Raw genomic sequence first — 19,328 nt, forward strand, 5'->3', positions numbered from 1 at the left:
TATACCAAAGCTCCCAAACGGGCGGGAGAGTGCGGATGACTCTGCAGCACCGATTGAGCAAACAGGAGGTCCTCCTCAGCCAGGGTATCAAACTTCTAGAACTTTGCAAAGGTGTTTGACCCCGACCAAGTAGCAGCTCGGCACAGCTGCAGTGCCGAGACCCCTCGGCAGCCGCCCAAGAAGAGCCCACCTTTCTAGTGGAATGGGCCTTAACCGATTTTGGTAACGGCAATCCTGCCGTAGAATGCGCCTGCTGAATCGTGTTACAGATCCAGCAAGCAATAGTCTGCTCTGAAGCAGGGCCGCCAACTTTGTTGGCTGCATACAGGACAAACAGTGCTTCTGTTTTTCTGATCCTAGCCGTTCTGGCCACGTAAATTTTCAAAGCCCTGACCACATCAAGGGACTCGGAAACCTCCAAGTCACGTGTAGCCACAGGCACGACAATAGGTTGGTTCATATGAAAGAATGAGACCACCTTAGGCAGGAATTGAGGACGGGTCCGCAATTCCGCTCTATCCATATGGAAAACCAGATAGGGGCTTTTATGTGATAAAGCCAATTCCGAAACTCGCCTAGCCGAAGCCAAGGCTAACAACATGACCACCTTCCAGGTGAGATATTTCCACTCCACTGTCTTAAGCGGTTCAAACCAATGTGACTTAAGGAAACTTAACACCACGTTAAGGACCCAAGGCGCCACCGGAGGTACAAAAGGAGGATGAATATGCAGTACTCCCTTCACAAAAGTCTGTACTTCAGGTAATGAGGCCAATTCCTTTTGAAAGAAAATGGATAAGGACGAAATCTGAACTTTTAATGGAGCCTAATTTTAGGCCCAAATTCACTCCAGTTTATAGGAAGTGAAGAAAACGGCCCAGGTGGAATTCTTCCGTAGGAGCATTCCTGGACTCACACCAAGAAACATATTTTCTCCATATTCGGTGATAATGTTTAGATGTCACGTCCTTCCTAGCCTTTATTAGCGTAGGAATGACCTCATCCGGAATACCTTTTTCCGCTAGGATCCGGCGTTCAACCGCCATGCCGTCAAACGCAGCCGCGGTAAGTCTTGGAACAGACAGACACCTTGGGGTAAATTTACTAAGGTGGGAGATTTTTAGAACTGGTGATGATACCCATAGCAACCAATCAGATTATATCTATTATCTGCTAGAAGCAGCTAAATAAATGGTAAGTAGAATCTGATTGGTTGCCATGGGCAACATCACCAGTTCTAAAAATCTCCCACTTTAGTAAATTTATCCCCTTGTTGTAACAAGTCCTGCCTTAGAGGAAGAGGCCACGGATCTTCTGTGAGCATTTCTTGCAGATCCGGATACCAGGTCCTTCGTGGCCAATCTGGAACAATGAGAATTGTTCTCACTCCACTTTTTCTTATTATCCACAACACGTATACCGACTGGAACACCCACGGTGTCACTAGGGCGTCCACAGCTACCGCCTGAGGGTCTCTTGACCTGGCGCAATACCTTTGTAGCTTTTTGTTGAGACGGGATGCCATCATGTCTATTTGGGGTAGTCCCCACCGACTTGCAATCTGCGCAGAGACTTCCTGACGAAGTCCCCACTCTCCCGGATGCAGATCTTGTCTGCTGAGGAAGTCTGCTTCCCAGTTGTCCACTCCCAGAATGAACACTGCTGACAGAGCGCTTACATGATTCTCCGCCCAGCGAAGAACTCTGGTGGCTTCCGCCATTGCCACTCTGCTCCTTGTGCCGCCTTGGCGGTTTACATGAGCTACTGCGGTGATGTTGTCTGACTGGATCAGAACTGGTCGATTGCGAAGTAAGATCTCCGCTTGACGTAGGGAGTTGTATATGGCCCTTAGTTCCAGGATGTTGATGTGAAGACAAGTCTCTTGACTTGACCAAAGTCCTTGGAAATTTCTTCCCTGTGTGACCGCTCCCCAACCTCGGAGGCTCGCGTCCGTGGTCACCAGGATCCAGTCCTGAATGCCGAACCTGCGGCCCTCTAGAAGGTGAGCCCTGTTTAGCCACCACAGGAGAGATACTCTGGCCCTGGGGGACAGGGTGATCCGCTGATGCAATTGCAGATACGACCCGGACCATTTGGCCAATAGGTCCCATTGGAAGGCCCTTGCATGGAATCTGCCGTATGGAATGGCTTCGTATGTTGCCACCATCTTTCCCAGAACTTGAGTGCAATGATGTACTGACACTTGTTTTGGTTTCAACAAGTTCATGACTAGAGTCATGAGTTCCTGCGCTTTTTCCTTCGGAAGAAAAACCCTTTTCTGGTCTGTGTCCAGAATCATGCCCAAGAAGGGCAGACGATTTGTAGGACTCAGCTGCGACTTTGGAATATCGAGAATCCAGCCGTGTCGCTGTAACACATTCAGTGAAAGTGATGCGCTGCTCAGCAACTTCACCCGTGATCTCGCTTTTATGAGGAGATTGTCCAAGTACGGGATAATTGTGACACCCTGCTTGCGCAGGAGCACCATCATTTCCGCCATTATCTTGGTGAAAATTCTCGGGGCCGTGGAAAGCCCAAACGGCAACGTCTGAAATTGGTAATGACAATCCTGTACCGCCAATCTCAGGTACGCCTGATGAGGAGGATATATGGGGACATGCAGGTATGCATCCTTTATGTCCAGAGATACCCAAAAATCTCCCCCTTCTAGGCTGGCGATGACCGCCCTGAGTGATTCCATCTTGAACTTGAACCGTTTTAAGTAAAGGTTCAGGGACTTTAAATTTAAATGGGTCTGACTGAACCGTCCGGTTTCGGAACCACAAACAGAGTTGAGTAGTACCCCTGCCCTCTTTGAAGCAGGGGAACCTCTACCACCACTTGTTGCATACACAATTTGTGAATCGCATGTAACACTATCTCCCTTTCCAGGGGTTGTTTCGGTAGGGCCGATTTGAAAAACCGGCGAGGAGGCACTTCTTCGAATTCCAGCTTGTAACCCTGGGAAACAATTTCTATTGCCCCTGGATCCACCTGTGAGTGGACCCAGACGTGGCTGAACAGTCGAAGACGTGCCCCCACAGGAGCCGACTCCCTCAGGGGAGCCCCAGCGTCATGCGGTGGATTTAGCAGAGGCCGGGGAGGACTTCTGTTCCTGGGAACTAGCTGTGTTGTGCAGCTTTTTCCCTCTGCCCTTACCTCTGGCAAGAAAGGACGATCCACGTGCTCTCTTGCTTTTATTGGAACGAAAGGACTGCATTAGATAATGAGGCGCTTTCTTAGATTGTGAGGGAATATATGGCAAAAAATTTGATTTACCTGCCGTAGCCGTGGAGACGAGATCAGAGAGGCCCTCTCCGAACACTTCCTCACCCTTGTAAGGCAACAACTCCATATGCCTCTTTTAGTCGGCATCACCTATCCATTGCATGTTCCACAGGACACGTCTAGCAGAAATTGACATAGCGTTGACTCTAGAACCCAGTAGACTAACGTCTCTTTGGGCATGTCTTTATATATATATATATATATATATATATATATATATATACACACACACACACACACACAAGACAACATCTTTTACATATAAATATTATATATATATATATATATATATATATATATATACTAGGGACAATAACATAGTATCCTTATCTAGGGTTTCAATCTCCGCTGATAAGGTATCTGTCTATGCTGCCACAGCGCTATAAACCCATGCCGACACAATCACCGGTCTGAGTAGTGTACCAGAATGTGTGTAAATGGACTTCAAAGTACTTTTACTGCATGCTATCTGCAGGATCCCTGAGGATAGCTGTAAAGTCAGCGCTACCTTTTTTGGGTAAACGTGTCAATGCCTTGTACACCCTAGGGGAAGATTCCCATCGTATCCTGGCCCCATTAGGGAAAGGATACTCCCTGAGAATTCTTTTTGGGAAGCTGCAGCTTCTTGTCTGGAGATTCCCGCTCTTTTTCTTCATGAGAGGAGGGAAATTTACCTCAGCTTTCTTCCCCTTAAACATGTGTACCCTCGTGTCAGTGACAGATGAGTCATCAGTGATATGCAAAACATCTTTTATTACAATAATCATATACTGAATACTTTTCTGCCAGTTTTGGCTGTATTTTGCATTATCGTAGTCGACACTGGAGTCAGACTCCGTGTCGATATCAGTGTCTATTATTTTGGATAGTGAGCGTTGTGAGACCCTGAAGGTCTCTGTGACATAGGGACAAACATGGGTAGATTCCCTGTCTGTTCTCTAATCTTTTGTGTAATAAATTCATCTTAGCACTTAATTTCACATATCCAATCAGGCGTCGGCGTTGTCGACGGAGACACCACACACACACACACACACACACACACATTTGCTCCATCTCCTCCTTAGGAGAGCCTTTTATCTCAGACATGTCGACACACCACACACTCAGGGAATGCTCTTCTGAAGACAGTTCCCCCACAAGGCCCTTTGGAGAGAGAGAGAGAGTATGCCAGCACACACCCCAGCACAATATGACCCAGGAAAAACACAGCAATTTAAGGTTTACCCCGTAGCGCTGTTATTATCTGCGCCGAATTATGTGCCCCCCCTCTTCTTTAAAACCCTCTCTTCTACCGTGGTATAAGCAGGGGAGAGTCCGGGGAGCTTCCTCTCAGCAGTGCTGTGGAGAAAAACATGGCGCTGGTGAGTGCTGAGGGAGAAGCCCCATCCCCTCGGCGGCGGGCTTCAGTCCCGCTAAAAGTGTAAAATTGGCAGGGGCTCATGCATATATACAGTGTCCAGCTGTATATATGCTCTCTTTTGCCAAATAAGATGTTTATATTGCTGCCCAGGGCGCCCCCCCTGCGCCCTGCACCCTTACAGTGACTGCCGTTTGTGAGGTGTATGGGAGCAATGGCGCACAGCTGCAGTGCTGTGCGTTACCTCAGTGAAGATCAATGAAGTCTTCTGCCGCCTCTGAAGATCTTTTCCTCTCATACTCACTCGGCTTCTATCTTCCGGCTCTGTGAGGAGGACGGCGGCGCGGCTCCGGGACGAACTCCAGGGTGAGACCTGTGTTCTGACTCCCTCTGGAGCTAATGGTGTCCAGTAGCCTAAGAAACAGAGCCCTGAAACTCAGAGAAGTGGGTCTGTTTCTCTCTCCTCAGTCCCTCGATGCAGGGAGTCTGTTGCCAGCAGGCTCCCTGAAAATAAAAAACCTAACAAAAATGCTTTCTTACAGGAAACTCAGGAGAGCTCCTGAAATGCACCCAGCTCCTCTGGGCACAGTATTAAACTGAGGTCTGGAGGAGGGGCATAGAGGGAGGAGCCAGTGCACACCCAGAGTCAAAGTCTTTCTTAAAGTGCCCATGTCTCCTGCGGAGCCCATCTATCCCCATGGTCCTTACGGAGTCCCAGCATCCTCGAGGACGTTCGAGAAATAAGTAATAATGCCACTGTATAGGTCATTGGTACGGCCTCATCTAGAATATTATGTTCAGTTCTCCAGAAGGATATAAATACATTAGAGGCTGTACAAAGATTGACAACTAAAATTGTGCATGGCCTTCATCATAAAACTTACCCAGTAAGACTAAAGGATTCTAATATGTATAGTTTAGAGCTGAGAAGGGAAAGGGGGGGACATGATAGAAACTATCAAATATATCAATGGTTTTAATATGGTACAGGAAGGAAATATTCTTCAAAGGAAGAGAAGAGTACTAGAACACGTGGACATGCACTGAAACTGGAGGGAGAGGTTCAAAGCAAATTTGAGGAAAAATTACTTCACAGAAAGGGTAGAGGCTAAGACAATAAGTGCGAATTAAACACGCTTTAGGAGAGGCATAAGAATATCCTCACAAAGACCCAAGGAACAAAAAAAAAATTGAAGTTACTAAAAGGATAAAATAAACAAGGGGCAGACAAGATGGGCCAAGAGGTTCTTATCTGCGATCAAATTTTATGTTTGTATATGTTACTTCTTACTTCTTCTCAATCCTACAAACCGCACCCTGTACCTCAATGGCTGACTCCCTATGCAGACTGGCACACTGACAAATGAACAGCCAATATTTAGTGTACTGTTACCCATGACCTTTCTTTAGAAAAAATCAAGCATTATTACAATCACCTCATTGCTGTTCTTCTACTGGGCTGAGAAAAGGATTATTATTAAACAATATTTTTAATGCTAGATAGAAACATGAGCAAGCACGATTTCTCTGCTGAAATTCCTAATAAGAGGTCAGCCAAAAAAAATATAATAAAAAAATTATATTTAATCTACTAAAATATAAGTAATAATTTTTTAGAAATTATCATTCAGATGTTAGACACTACCTTAGTTAAAGTGGCTTGCATACGTATTCAGCCCCCTCAAAAGTTAACAGATCTCATCTATATGTATTACAAATGACACACCATTAGGCTCTTAAAGTAAATGCTCAAACTTATTTTAATTTATTATTTGTTTACAGATGTATCCAAGCCCCTGTGCTGTGGTACACAGAAGAAAAATATTGCCATAACAATTTGAACTGAATTAAGGTGCATACAACACTGGACGTTTTTGCCTGATGTGTATGCTGAGCGATGATGTGAAAATCGCTGGCTGGAAAATCACACAGTGCATACACACTGAGCAATTTTCACGGGGGCGAACCACTTTCCACAGTAGGAGACTGTGGAAAGTGGTTCATTCAGCCGGTAAAACAGGCCGACGGCGACAATGATGCGGGAGTGCGCATCAGCGCTCACCGCCCGGCCATACACACTAGGCGATTTTGAGCTCAAAGTAGCCCAAAACACCAAAAGTGAGCTACTTTGAGCTCAAAATCGACTAGTGTATATGGGCCTTTAGCCTCTACATGTGAATCAATAAAAGCTTACCGTTTATTGATAAAAGACCCCTAATTCAAATAACAATGGTCATACTTGGAGTTGAATGAAAGCTGTGAAAATGGACCAAAGATATCCCTGGATATCCCAATGAGCACTGTTAGATCACATGTTAGAAAATGGAAGCTGCATCATTACAACATGGCACTGCCTAAACAAAACCATTCCGACTTTGAAAGAGCTTTAGAGTTCAGTTGTGGAGACTGAAGTGAAGGTGCACCAATAAAATCATATCAAGAGCTCTACAAGTGTGTCCTCATACATCTAGCCTCAATAGACCATGCAGCGCCAAGATACCTGGCGTGACTGAACCACCAGGTCCCATGCAACTCTGCTAATGTCGAGTGCCTCTCTTTGCCGAAAACGCGTCTTAGTCATAAATCAATGCAATTAGGCTGCACGAAAAGACAGTGTGGATTAATTTGATATATGATACTTGTATATTGTGTTTGACTGAGTCTGTATACACAGCAGAACAGAACTTAAACTGGAAAAAAGCTGCGCTTCTTTGACAGATTCAGAGACTCAGTCCCACACAAATATACAAGCGTCATATCAAATTAGTCAGCAGTCTCCTCATGCCTCCTAGCTGCATTTCGTTGTGATTAAGATGGATTCTGGGAATAAAAAGATGCAAATAAGATGCCCGACACTAGAAGATTCTCGCGCGACCTGGCGTGCCAAGAGGAGCAGTTGGCGGAACTGCGGCAAAGATGAATAAGGACATACCTGTGCATACAACTAGCCTATATAGGAGAGTTGCTAGAAAGAAGCCATTACTGATAAAAATTCACATGAAAGCACATAAATAAATAACACAAATAAATAAAGATCTGAAGTTTGCCCTATAACATCAGCGTGACCCAACATAAAAAAATCTTTGGAACTCAAAAAGTAGATAACTGCTTAACCTGCAATGTCACAATAAGCGTAAACAAATACCTGTAGGGTGTTAGTATATTAAGAGGTGGTGGATGTTCACACAAGTCATAGGTTTCATGAAGAGGAATTGGCAAAGTTCTACGGTCAAATAATTGCTGATCCTGAATGGTGGAACTCCTGAATGCTTTCCTCATTGTGATGTCCTGTAATGAAACTGAAGCATAAAAAGTAGTTATAGAACAGAAATGTTCTGCAGTATTTGAGTTAAAAAAACAACAAAAAGACCAAAACGAAATGATAATCTATTTATAAGAATAGAAATTATAAAGTCAGTTTAATGAGCAAACGGTTATAAATTAATAGCTTTGCCAGGTTTCCACTTTATTAAGATACAATGATTAAAAAGGTAATGTCACATTTGAGTCTGAAACACAGATCAATTCAGGAGCAAACAAAGAAATGAAACAATTGGAAGACATAAATTGATATTGAGGGTAAGGGAGGGGTGTTTGAGAGGTGAGATTTTCATTCTTATTAGATAACAGAGAGGCTTAGGAAATAGCTGCATATATTTCATATACTGTATACTACATGCCATGCTATTTAGTGACATCTACAGCTAAACAAGCTATGTAGCATAAAGAGCAATGTCCTTCTTTACTTGCAAGAAGCTGCCTGGGTCAAAATAATGTATGACATAAGCGGAGGTGCTTTGGCACTTATCTACAACAGTGCCATTCAATACCAAGGATAACATGGAAACACTCTGACATCTAAGGTTTCTCTTCTTACTTGGTTAAAAAAAGAAAAGCAAGTTATAGTGATGTGTGTCAAGCTGATGTCACATGACTGATGCAGCTGTACAAATTTGTGGGTGGTATAACATAAGGGAATTGTCATGTATACGGAAACACTTATTGTGCCATAATGATGATGATGATAATATTTTTATATATCGCTTTTTCTCAAACAGGACTCAAGGCGCTTTACAGACATCAAAACAATGCACATAATAAAGAAGATTTAAATAATACAGCAATAGACAAGCCACACAGACATAAAAAAGAAAACCTTCAGCACACAGTAAGCAAAATGCAGGACTGATGTAGGCATTTTGGGTAATAGCTTCCACAGGTTGTGTAATCCACACTCACAAGGCACCAGGTGAGGCAGCCATCTTGGGTGCACTGCGTATGATTACCCTGGGTGCAACAGTCTACTCCTGGAAGAGATGCCATAAAATGGGGTGATTGCTGCATCCTAACGCTCAGAGTAGGGTCCCAACAAAACTGTCAGGTCCATGTGTTTTTCATCGCATCTACAAGCGTACCAGATGATGCAGCCATGTTTGGCGCACTACGAAGGTTACACTGTGGGAGGTGAAACAAGGGCCCAATGCATATATGGGAAAACTAACACTTGTCCTGCAAGGAAAGTTCCACGTGAAGTACATCCTGGCCGCAGATTAACCATCCAAGGCAGCCATCAGCAGTGTACTGCAAAATTTACCGCTGGCAGGGTGTGCAATCAGTGGAGGTACACATTACAAGAATAGCACACAATGGGAAGTTAGTACGCTGTAAGAAATAGGGAGTGAGAAAAAAAGCACATACAGTAGTAAGAAGACATTTGCAGGTAACCAACAAAAGGAGGAAATGCGGAGCCACATGCTTGTATGTTCCACAATGAGAGTACACTGGCTGAAAATAGCATGCTGGTCATATGAGCAATTTCAAGTGTTTATAATATATCTTATATATATATATATATATGTGTTTATTTAGCAGAAAGCAAGGTTTTGGGTAATGCAAAACCTTATACTGTACATCTTCTGCCTTCAGTGTAATAGTGATGGCTACAAATGTTGCCTCTAGCCTCCAGCTGAGAGTAGGATACGGACATTTAACGGACAGATGATACATTAGAAAAGGAAGACAACTCAAAGGGCTAATGTATTTAACTGAATTACTCCCTTCATTGAAAAGGGACTGGCCACATTTACATTGTGAATGTATTTCTTCCGTTGCAAATTCGAATGAACCAAGTCCTTTCAATAGCTCAGAACCCCCTTTAAGTGAATCATTCAATTTGTTTAATAAAGCACTGAAAGTGAGAAGCTACTGACTGCTGAGGAAACCAGCTACCTCATGAATATTCAGCACCACCTGACCTAAATTAACAACATACAGTATAGCAAGTATTGAGAACTACATTAATTACTATCAAAAGACGATATGACACGGATTCATATATTTAAGAGTCTTGAATAATACCCCTTTTCCACCTACGTACCGTGTCCGATCCGGGATGTTTAACACGGCTACAACCCGTGTCGGCTCCCCCGTTTCCACTACACTTCGACACGGGTTATTCCCGTGTCTGATCTGTTTCCACCTAACCCGGGTAAGCTCTGTAAAAGCCTATTGCTGTCATTACAAATGGACTTTTACTGTCTCATCAAGATGATGTCATCAAAAGGACCAAAACAGAGGGGTGGGGCCTGCTCACAGCATTGCAGCAATGGACGCCGGTGCAGTAGCTGTGTCTAGCATGGAGTCGCAGACTGTTTGCAGTTTACTGCTGCTTTCTGCTACAGACAGCTTGATGCAGCTTTTCACCTTGTGCTACCTACTGCAGAGCTGGAGAAGGAGAGCTCAATTCTTTGCAGAGAGGGCTACCTATCGACGCATATATTTGAAAAGGAGGAGAGCGCGTATATCATCCACTGTTGTTATTTCTCTCATAACAATGAACTGTACACCAAGCCGAAGAATGTGGATGAGAGATCGCAGACATGGGGACGATAGTGCTATGGGATTTGTTATCGCAGTTTTGCCGAAGACACTATAGCATAGGTCATAATATGGCCATTCCATACGCCCAGCACCACTTTTCTTGCGGTTATGGTCGTGTACTTTGGTGAATTGTCTGCGTAGTGCCTTCAATTTGTTAACGACTTGTTGCTGGGTTTTTTGGATGCCCCTTTCTGCCAGCATAAGGGATATGTTCTTGTAGACGATAGCATCCTTAACTGTTCCAGTCACCTGCCTTCTTATTTCTTCCTCTCCCCGAATATTAAGCAGCTCTTTGATCTGTGTCTGACCAGGTATGGCTAGCCATGTTGCTGTGCTGGAGCTTCTGCTGCTGTATATTGTCTGTATGTTTGGAAGCTGCTGCAATAAAAATATCTGTATGTACCCAGCGCGACTTCAGAGTGTTTTGTTTGCAAGCTGCCTCAATGCCTGCACGTGCCCAGCGTAGTGTTGTTTGCTGCTGCGGTGCCTGCATGTGTCCAGCGTGTCTCCCAGGGATGACATCATCTTCCAGTGCCCCAGAAGCAGCCAATCAGCGTCTCAGAGCGTTACTCGGGTCTGAAAACACGTGTAATGACTGTTTCCACTGCACCGCTATCCGTGTCATTACCGTGTTCTACCCAGGTAAAATAGCCGGGTTGGATTCCCGGGTCACTCAACCCGTGTTGACCCGTTTCCACCTACTAAAAATCCGTGTCGATGCGCGCCCCCGTGCAAAAACACGGGTAAAAACAGCTAGTGGAAAAGAGGTATTAGTGTGTAGAGTATAGCAAGAATACGAAATTCTGGTTTGCTGTATGAAAAAACTTAAATTACATATACTAAATTATATATACACACACCTTCCAAGCAAAGCTAAACAGTAGTTTGTTATATTGACTGTAACAGTTTTCAGGTTAAATTCAGATCTGATCATAGATGTGGTAAATTTAGCACATCTACGATCAGTTTCTCTGACATGCGGGGGGACGCCCAGCACAGGGCTAGTCCGCTCCGCATGTCAGCCCAACCCCACCTTGCCCAGCACAAGGGTGCAAAAGCATCACACAGCGGCAATGTTTTTGTACCCACTGAGTAGCTCCCTACCTGTCCAGCTGCTACGCGCTAGCAGGCGGCTACCTGCTGCGTCCCAGGTCGCAGCGGCTGTGTGTGACTTCACGCAGCTGCCACGGTCCTCCCCTGCAATGGTCCAGACATGCCTGCGTTGTCTAGATCATGCCCCGCCAACGCCGTTGGCACATCCCCCCGCCCTGCGACCAGCTCTGCCTGTCAATCAGGCAGCGGCGATCGCTGCCTTGAGATGCTGTTAGCATCTCACAGGGCTCCCAGGGTGTGTGTGCGCACTCCACAATGGGATTCAGACTGCGATTGTTGCCGCTGCAGCGATCCAGTCTGAATTACCCCCTTAGTTGGCAATTCAACTGGCAAATGCAGTATTGTTTCTTTTTTATTAAACAAAACCAGAGCATCTTGTCAGTGTATGAAAGGGGAGGGGGGGGGGGGGGGGGGGGGAGGAATGAAAGATCGGTAGCAGGTCCATGGAATACAAGAAAACATAAAACAATTCAAGAAAGCAGGTGAGAAACGTTAAGATTTTGTGACTACAAATAATACATTAAGAGAAAACACAAAAAAATAAATAAAAATAAGCAGACTTCATTAAATTATGTTTGGCCATTACATTCTAGTCCTAATTTGGAGTTTCAAAAACATACCAATGCAGATGCACCTAGCTATTTTAGCAAACTGCCAGACAGAGGCTTCACGCATGGGTAGTTCTCTCTGTGAAATGGGCGTTTCTAGGTGTCACCTTGTGAGATCCATTTCTGGGAGTATCATGAGAATGCAAGCCAGAGATCCGTGCTATTGCAAGTCGTGCATATGGCATTAGGTGCCTGTTTTTGATGGATGTTTTGCACCCAGCATGGGGTTAACGTAGGTGCTGCCACGAATGACATACGGAAGAAGCCAGGAGAGGAGATGAAGCTGGTCACTTCGAGGAGCCAGGCTGGGCTCTTGTGTCATTAGGCCCTGACAAAATCCTGTAAATGATGTGATTTTAGCCCTGCCCAATCCATACAGATCCGCAATTCCCGGTATTATCTCACTAGGAAGTGGGCAGGACGTTGGCGATCCAGCCACTCTACCTGAAAAATTGTGAGTCTCCTGCAACATCCGGGAGAATAGGCAAGTATATGACTAATGATGATGATGGTTATGGGTGAGGATGTCAAAATAGTGGGCGCTGCAACTGTATGCATGAAGTTGTATGGATACTAGCATTAGCAAAAGGTAATAAATCTGGCTATCTTAGAGTTTCTAGGTTTAATTCTTAGTTCTGGTGGTCCAGAACACTGCTTTCCAGTCAGCAAAATGTAGTTTATTACGCAGCCAAGAAAAACAGATAACACTTTCAATGGGTAATGCGGTCTGAGAGCACAGGGGTTGAAACAAGAATCAAACTAATTCATCAGGTCATCTGAGTGCCGTAATACTGTCAGCGGTTATAGCACTATCCTGGGACATGCACTTGCATACAATACATAATGGCTATTTGGAATAATGGGGCAGATGTATTCACCTGGAGAAGGCATAAGGAAGTGATAAAACAGTGATAAGTGCAAGGTGATAAACACACCAGCCAATCAGCTCTAATATGTAAATTAACAGTTAAGAGCTGATTGGCTGGTGCGTTTATCATCTTGAACTTATCACTGGCTTATCACTTCCTTATGCCTTCTCCAAGCTTAATACATCTGCCCCATTGTTACTACAGCACTGTATGATAAAAATTGTATTTGACGTACAGTACAAGATACTCGACTGAACAATTTATAGTAGACGTTTGATTACAGACTATTGTAAACAAAACGTGAATTTCTTTTAAACACAATGATCATTGGTCAACAATTTTTCAAAAGTTGTCTGCTTTTGAGATGAAATGTGTTTTTTCTTATGCATTTTGATGTGCTGAATTAAAATTACTGTTAAGTGCCTTCAAGTTGCTGCCAACTAATGGCGACCCTATGGATAGCTGTCCTAAACAAATTTTGCTCTTCTGTCAAGCGTCTCCATGTTTATAGTGTGGTATCCATAGTTGCTGCAATTGTATCAAGCTATCTCGCTGCTGGTCTTCCCCTTTTTCGTTCGCCTTCAACTTTTCAAAGCATAATGGTGGTCATTCCGAGTTGTTCGCTCTGTAATTTTCTTCGCATCGCAGCGATTTTCCGCTAACTGCGCATGCGCAATGTTTGCACTGCGACTGCGCCAAGTAAATTTGCTATGCAGTTAGGTATTTTACTCACGGCATTACGAGGTTTTTTCTTCGTTCTGGTGATCGTAATGTGATTGACAGGAAGTGGGTGTTTCTGGGCGGAAACAGGCCGTTTTATGGGAGTGTGTGAAAAACGCGGGAGTGGCTGGAGAAACGGAGGAGTGTCTGGGCGAACGCTGGGTGTGTTTGCTGATCGCACTGGAAGAGTAAGTCTCGAGCTACTCAGAAACTGCACAGAGAAGTCTTTTCGCAATATTGCGAATCTTTCGTTCGCAATTTTGATAAGCTAAGATTCACTCCCAGTAGGCGGCGGCTTAGCGTGTGCAAAGCTGCTGATGGGACCTAAATATAAGCACAGAATGCATTTATGTTACATATACACCTTATACACACAGCCTGAAGGTCAGTTTAGACAGTATTTTTTATAACTTTGTGCATTAAACAAAGCGTGTGTACATTCACACAATTCATTTATGTTTCATATACACCTTATACACACAGCCTGAAGGTCATTTAATACAATATTTTTAGTAACTGTGTATTAAAAAAAGTTTGTGTACATTGAGCCATCAGAAAACAAAGGTTTCACTATCTCACTCTCACTCAAAAAAGTCTGTATTTCGGAATATTCCGTATTTCGGAATATTTGGATATGGGATACTCAACCTGTATATGTAATATTCCTCTCCAGCAACATAATTCAAAAGCATCAATAATCTTCCTATCTTGCTTCTTGACTGTCCAGCTTTCACACCCATACGATGCTACTGAAAAAAACATAGCTTGTACGAATATGATCTTTGCATGCAAAAACACATCTTTGCACTTGAATATCTCATCAAGATCCCTCATGGCTGTTTTGCCAAGGCTATTCGTCTTCAAATTTCTGGACTGCTTGCTGCTTTAAAGTTGACTAGTTGTCACGATCCATGCAGGTTCTCCTCCATGCCTGGGGTGGTGCCCTCTGCTCTGGTGCTCAGCACTCTGGTCTGTATCTGCAGCTTGGTAATTAGCTGTTACCACAGCTGTGAGCAGCACCTGAACTCACTATATAGGCCAGCCACACAGGCTCCCAGTTGCCAGTTCATCGTGTCACGGTTGTCTCAGTTCCTGTTCCTGGTTATGCTGGTCTCTACTGCTAAAATCATCCATAGTACTGCCAGGCTCCAACAGCTATCCTGTGTAGCTACTCTGCTACAGTGCAATCCCGTTATCCTGCTACGTTGCATGCTCTACTACAGTGCTATCCTGTGATCCTCTACAGTGCAATCCTGTCATCCTGCTACGTTGCATACTCTACTACAGTGCTATTCTTTGCATCTTCTACAGTGCAATCCTGCATTCTCTGCTCAAGTGCATCCTGCTACAGTGCAATCCTGCAACCCTGTATTCTCTGCTCAAGTGCATCCTGCTACAGTGCAATCCTGCAACCCTGCATTCTCTGCTCAAGTGCATCCTGCTACGGTGCTAATCTTCTACAGTACAATCCTGCAACCCTGTATTATCTGCTCAAGTGCATCCTGCTACGGTGCTAACCTGCTACAGTGCAATCCTGCAACCCTGCATTCTCTGCTCAAGTGCATCCTGCTACGGTGCTGATCTTCTACAGTACAATCCTGCAACCCTGCATTCTCTGCTCAAGTGCATCCTGCTATGGTGCTAATTCTGCTACAGAACAATCCTATTACAAGTGCCTTCACAGTCCACAGTGTCTCAAGGGTTTCCTCAGTCTACACCGTTTTCATGTAATCATAGTCTTCAGTGTGTCCGTGTACTCACAGTCTCCTGGCATCCCGGGACCCCTCAGTTCCCAGCATCACAAGTGAGTTTCCAATCCCAGTATCACAAGTGTGTTCCCAAGTATCCAGTACTGCCAAGTACTTCCCAGACTCCCAGCATTGCAAGTGCAATTCCAGTTCTCCCTTTCATTTTGTGTTCTCCAATCATTCCTGGTTTTTTCTTATTGTTTACAGTTGTACACTGCTTTACCCTGTATAAATAAACCTGCTATTGTGCTGAGAACCTCAGTCCCTGTGAATATGTTCCTACAGAGGGAATTCCAATCGGATTCTGACACTAGTGATGCCAGTAGGTTAAAACCATCTACTATTTCAATCTGTTCACCATTTAGGTGAAAATAACTAAGGATGCCAGTTGTTTAATTCATTGTCTTACTCACATTAAGATGCAAACCAATGTTCAAACTACATTCTTTGATCCTTATTAGTAGCTGTTTTAGATCTTTTTCATTTTCCGTTAGCAATGTGGTATCATCAGCATAACGGAGGTTACTGGTAAATCTTCTACCAATTTTTACACCCCGCTTTTTCTTGTATAGCCCTGAATCTCTGATGATTTGTTCTGCATACAGGTTGAACAGATATGGTAAAATGATGCAGCCTTGTTATACACCTTTGCTATTTTTAAAGAAATCTGTTTCTCCTTGATGTATTCGAAATAAACCTGTATTCTGTTGAAGATAATCAGATGTTCTGGCATGCCCATATTTCTTATTGTATTCCAGAGCATTTTGGGATTGACACAGTCAAAGGCCTTTCTGTAGTCAATGAAGCACATGTAGAGGTGCAATTGTTCGATAATTTCCAGTCAGTTGAATCACCCTTCTTCAGTACTGGTATGATCTTTTCCAGTCCTTAGGTCATGATGATGTCTTTCAAATTTGCTGGCAAAGTTTTGTAAGTGCTGTGATAGCCGATTCAGATTTCTGTAGTAGTTCAATTGGAATACCATCAGTGGCTGGCGATATGTTCTTTGATAAAGAGTTTAATGCTGCTACAACTTCTTCCCTCATTACTGATGGTTCCTGATCGAATTGTACATGTTGATCAAACTGTGCAACAGCCTTTACTTTGTCGTACAAGGACTCAGTATATTCTTTCCATCTGCTCTTGATTTTCTCTGGGTCATTCGATATGGATCATGGAACATCTTTTAGTAGCCCTATTCGAGGTTGGAGTTTGCTCTTTTGCTCTCTAGGTCTACTCTATGCTTTTTAGCTTGTAGACATTAAAGGAAACACCTTGTGTCCCTGTCCAGCAATAGTCTGAAAGCAGTGCTGGGCTCCATTTGCTTTAGTAACGATTCTCAAATGATGAAATATCTTGGTGAAACTGCTCCATAGTTCGCTGGAAAGAAATCCAGATGCAAACCCCCCCCCCCAAAAAAAAAATGGATCTTGAATGACATGTTACCTCCCAAGCATTTATTTGCATTGATGAGGTTTTCTGACAACTCCTTATAGTTCTCTGCTTTTTGCCACTAGCTTGAATGCTTCCCACACAGCCTTCTCCTTGTCATGAAGTGCAGAGTCAAATTCACTTTCTCTTAAGAAGTTTTCGAATTGGAGGACCAATAATAAAAACCTTCCTTTATATTAGCATCGCTTAATCTGGGAAATTTTAAAGTGAAAGGCTGATCTGATTTGTCCATGGCTTTGGCAAAGTTCTTTATCAGACACAGTTTTGTGTGTAAGCAGGGTTGGACTGGTCCACAGGCGTACAGGGGAAACCACCGGTGGGCCCTACTGCCTGGGGGCCCATCCTCTAAGGATCAGGTTCCAGACTGTGTTCTTACTAATCTAGTACATTATCACGCATGCACTGCAGTATTTACTGTATATATTTATCTAGGGGACCAACCCATGCAAAATAGTTAGGCAAACCAATGTGGCGGCTGGGCACACCCCCTCGAGAGACTTGCCACACCCCTTAACATGGGCCTCTACCACTGTATTCCCCCGGTGGGTCCTACATGCCCCAGTCCGACTCTGTGTGTAAGGGTGATATCATCTTATTTGATTCAGCAAGTGGTGGATGCTCAACATTTTTCTTCAAAGGCTCCAATGATGGACAAAGTGTCCAATCTCTTAACATAGTGGGAATTTCTTGCACAACTGTCCCATTCACATAGAAAACAACAGTACTTTGTATATCCACCATGCAAATCCATCACAAGAACAACAACGTTCAAATTGCCACAGAGCTGCTACTGATGTTGGTCACAGTTTATGCACCTTAACAACTGCTTTATGTTGTCATACGTTCCTTTCATATTGGCTGCATAACCCAATGGACTTGATCCTTTAGCTTACTATTCCCAATTGGCAGCAAAACAGCTGTAGTGACAGTACTATGAGGGACATTTACTAAGCAGTGATAAGAGCGGAGAAGTGAGCCAGTGGAGAAGATGCCCATGGCAACCAATCAGCACTAAACATCTATCATTTGCATACTATAAAATTATACAGAGCTGCTGATTGGTTGATGGGGAAACGTCTCCACTGGTCACTTCTCCGCTCTTATCACTGCTTAGTAAATGTCCCCCTATATCTTGAAAAGTAGAGCTAATCAACAATTTTAAACATCATCGTTATCAGTGACAAAGAATTAGTACAGAAAACACCGCAGAATTAGTCAAAAACAAAAACAAAACACATTTACTTCAGAAGCATTTTGGCTGTAGACCAGTGATCTGGCCGGACAATTTTTTTTTAATCTCATCTTTGGTAGGACGATCAACATAATTTTATTTAAATCCGCAAAGTTGATATTCTGCTTGGATCTATTCTTATGCAATACATCTTTAGCTGTATCACAAATTTATACTCCACAAATAGCATTCACCCATAGACAAACAATAACACTTCAGTTATTATACTATAGATGCGTGCGCTGGTTCTCTCAATTAAACGGATTCTAATATGGGCTGGGCTCCGTAAGATCCCAGCTGCTCCAAAGACACAATTACGTACAATTTCCGGTTAACACCTCAAACCATAACCATATTTATTATACTATACTAAAACATATTTATTAAACTCATTTGGGTAGGTATATTTCAACTTGTTTTTTCATGTTATTGTAGGCATTGCATCTAATTTAAGGCATAATTCCCTCACTGTACAGCGCTGTGCAGTATGTCAGGACTTTTAGACATGCGAGGGGTGCGTATCTGGATGTACAGTGCATAGGTAGAGCAAACACAAGCTGTCTGGTTATGAAATTTAATCTCTAACTACACTTCTTGTGAAATGTCATGGCACAGAACCATATACAAGCACTGCACACTGAAGAAGTCAGCATGTTCACTTCCTTCACAAAATCGTTATGGAGCTCAACAGAGGTCAATGGAGACAAACCATCTTTTAGGACTACAAGAGTGGTCTACGACAACAGGAGAGTTTTGACCAACTGCAAGCTTTAGGGGAGAAAGCATCGAATATTCGGTCTAGGAGATCATCAGTGGCAATGAATTCTGGATCTACAGTTTCAACCCAGAGACCAAACATTAGTTGGCCCAGTGGACCCCATTTGGAGGTACACTGTCACAGAAGTTCTGGCATGAGTGCAGCAAGGCCAAGCAGATGGTGGCTGTTTTTGTGGTCATGACTGGTCATGTAGCTACCATACCACTTGTGCAGCAGTGCACAGTCACTGGGGACTGGTACGTCAACCAATGCCTGCCACAAGTGCTGGAAGCCATTTCCAG

General features: G+C 43.7%; 1 protein-coding gene across 3 annotated transcripts in view; it reads right to left on the bottom strand.

Annotated features, from left to right (window-relative positions):
* The window catches only part of WASF1 (WASP family member 1), a 297,726-nt gene that overhangs the window by 76,882 nt on the left and 201,516 nt on the right, over nucleotides 1–19,328 (bottom strand). For all 3 annotated transcript variants that reach the window (XM_063917125.1, XM_063917124.1, XM_063917126.1), the window contains exon 4: nucleotides 7,794–7,947. In XM_063917125.1, coding sequence (XP_063773195.1) covers nucleotides 7,794–7,947 — 154 coding nt within the window. The remainder of the gene's footprint in view (nucleotides 1–7,793; nucleotides 7,948–19,328) is intronic.

The sequence above is a fragment of the Pseudophryne corroboree genome, chromosome 4 (genome assembly GCF_028390025.1).
Source record: "Pseudophryne corroboree isolate aPseCor3 chromosome 4, aPseCor3.hap2, whole genome shotgun sequence".
NCBI classification, from domain to species: Eukaryota; Metazoa; Chordata; class Amphibia; order Anura; family Myobatrachidae; genus Pseudophryne; species Pseudophryne corroboree.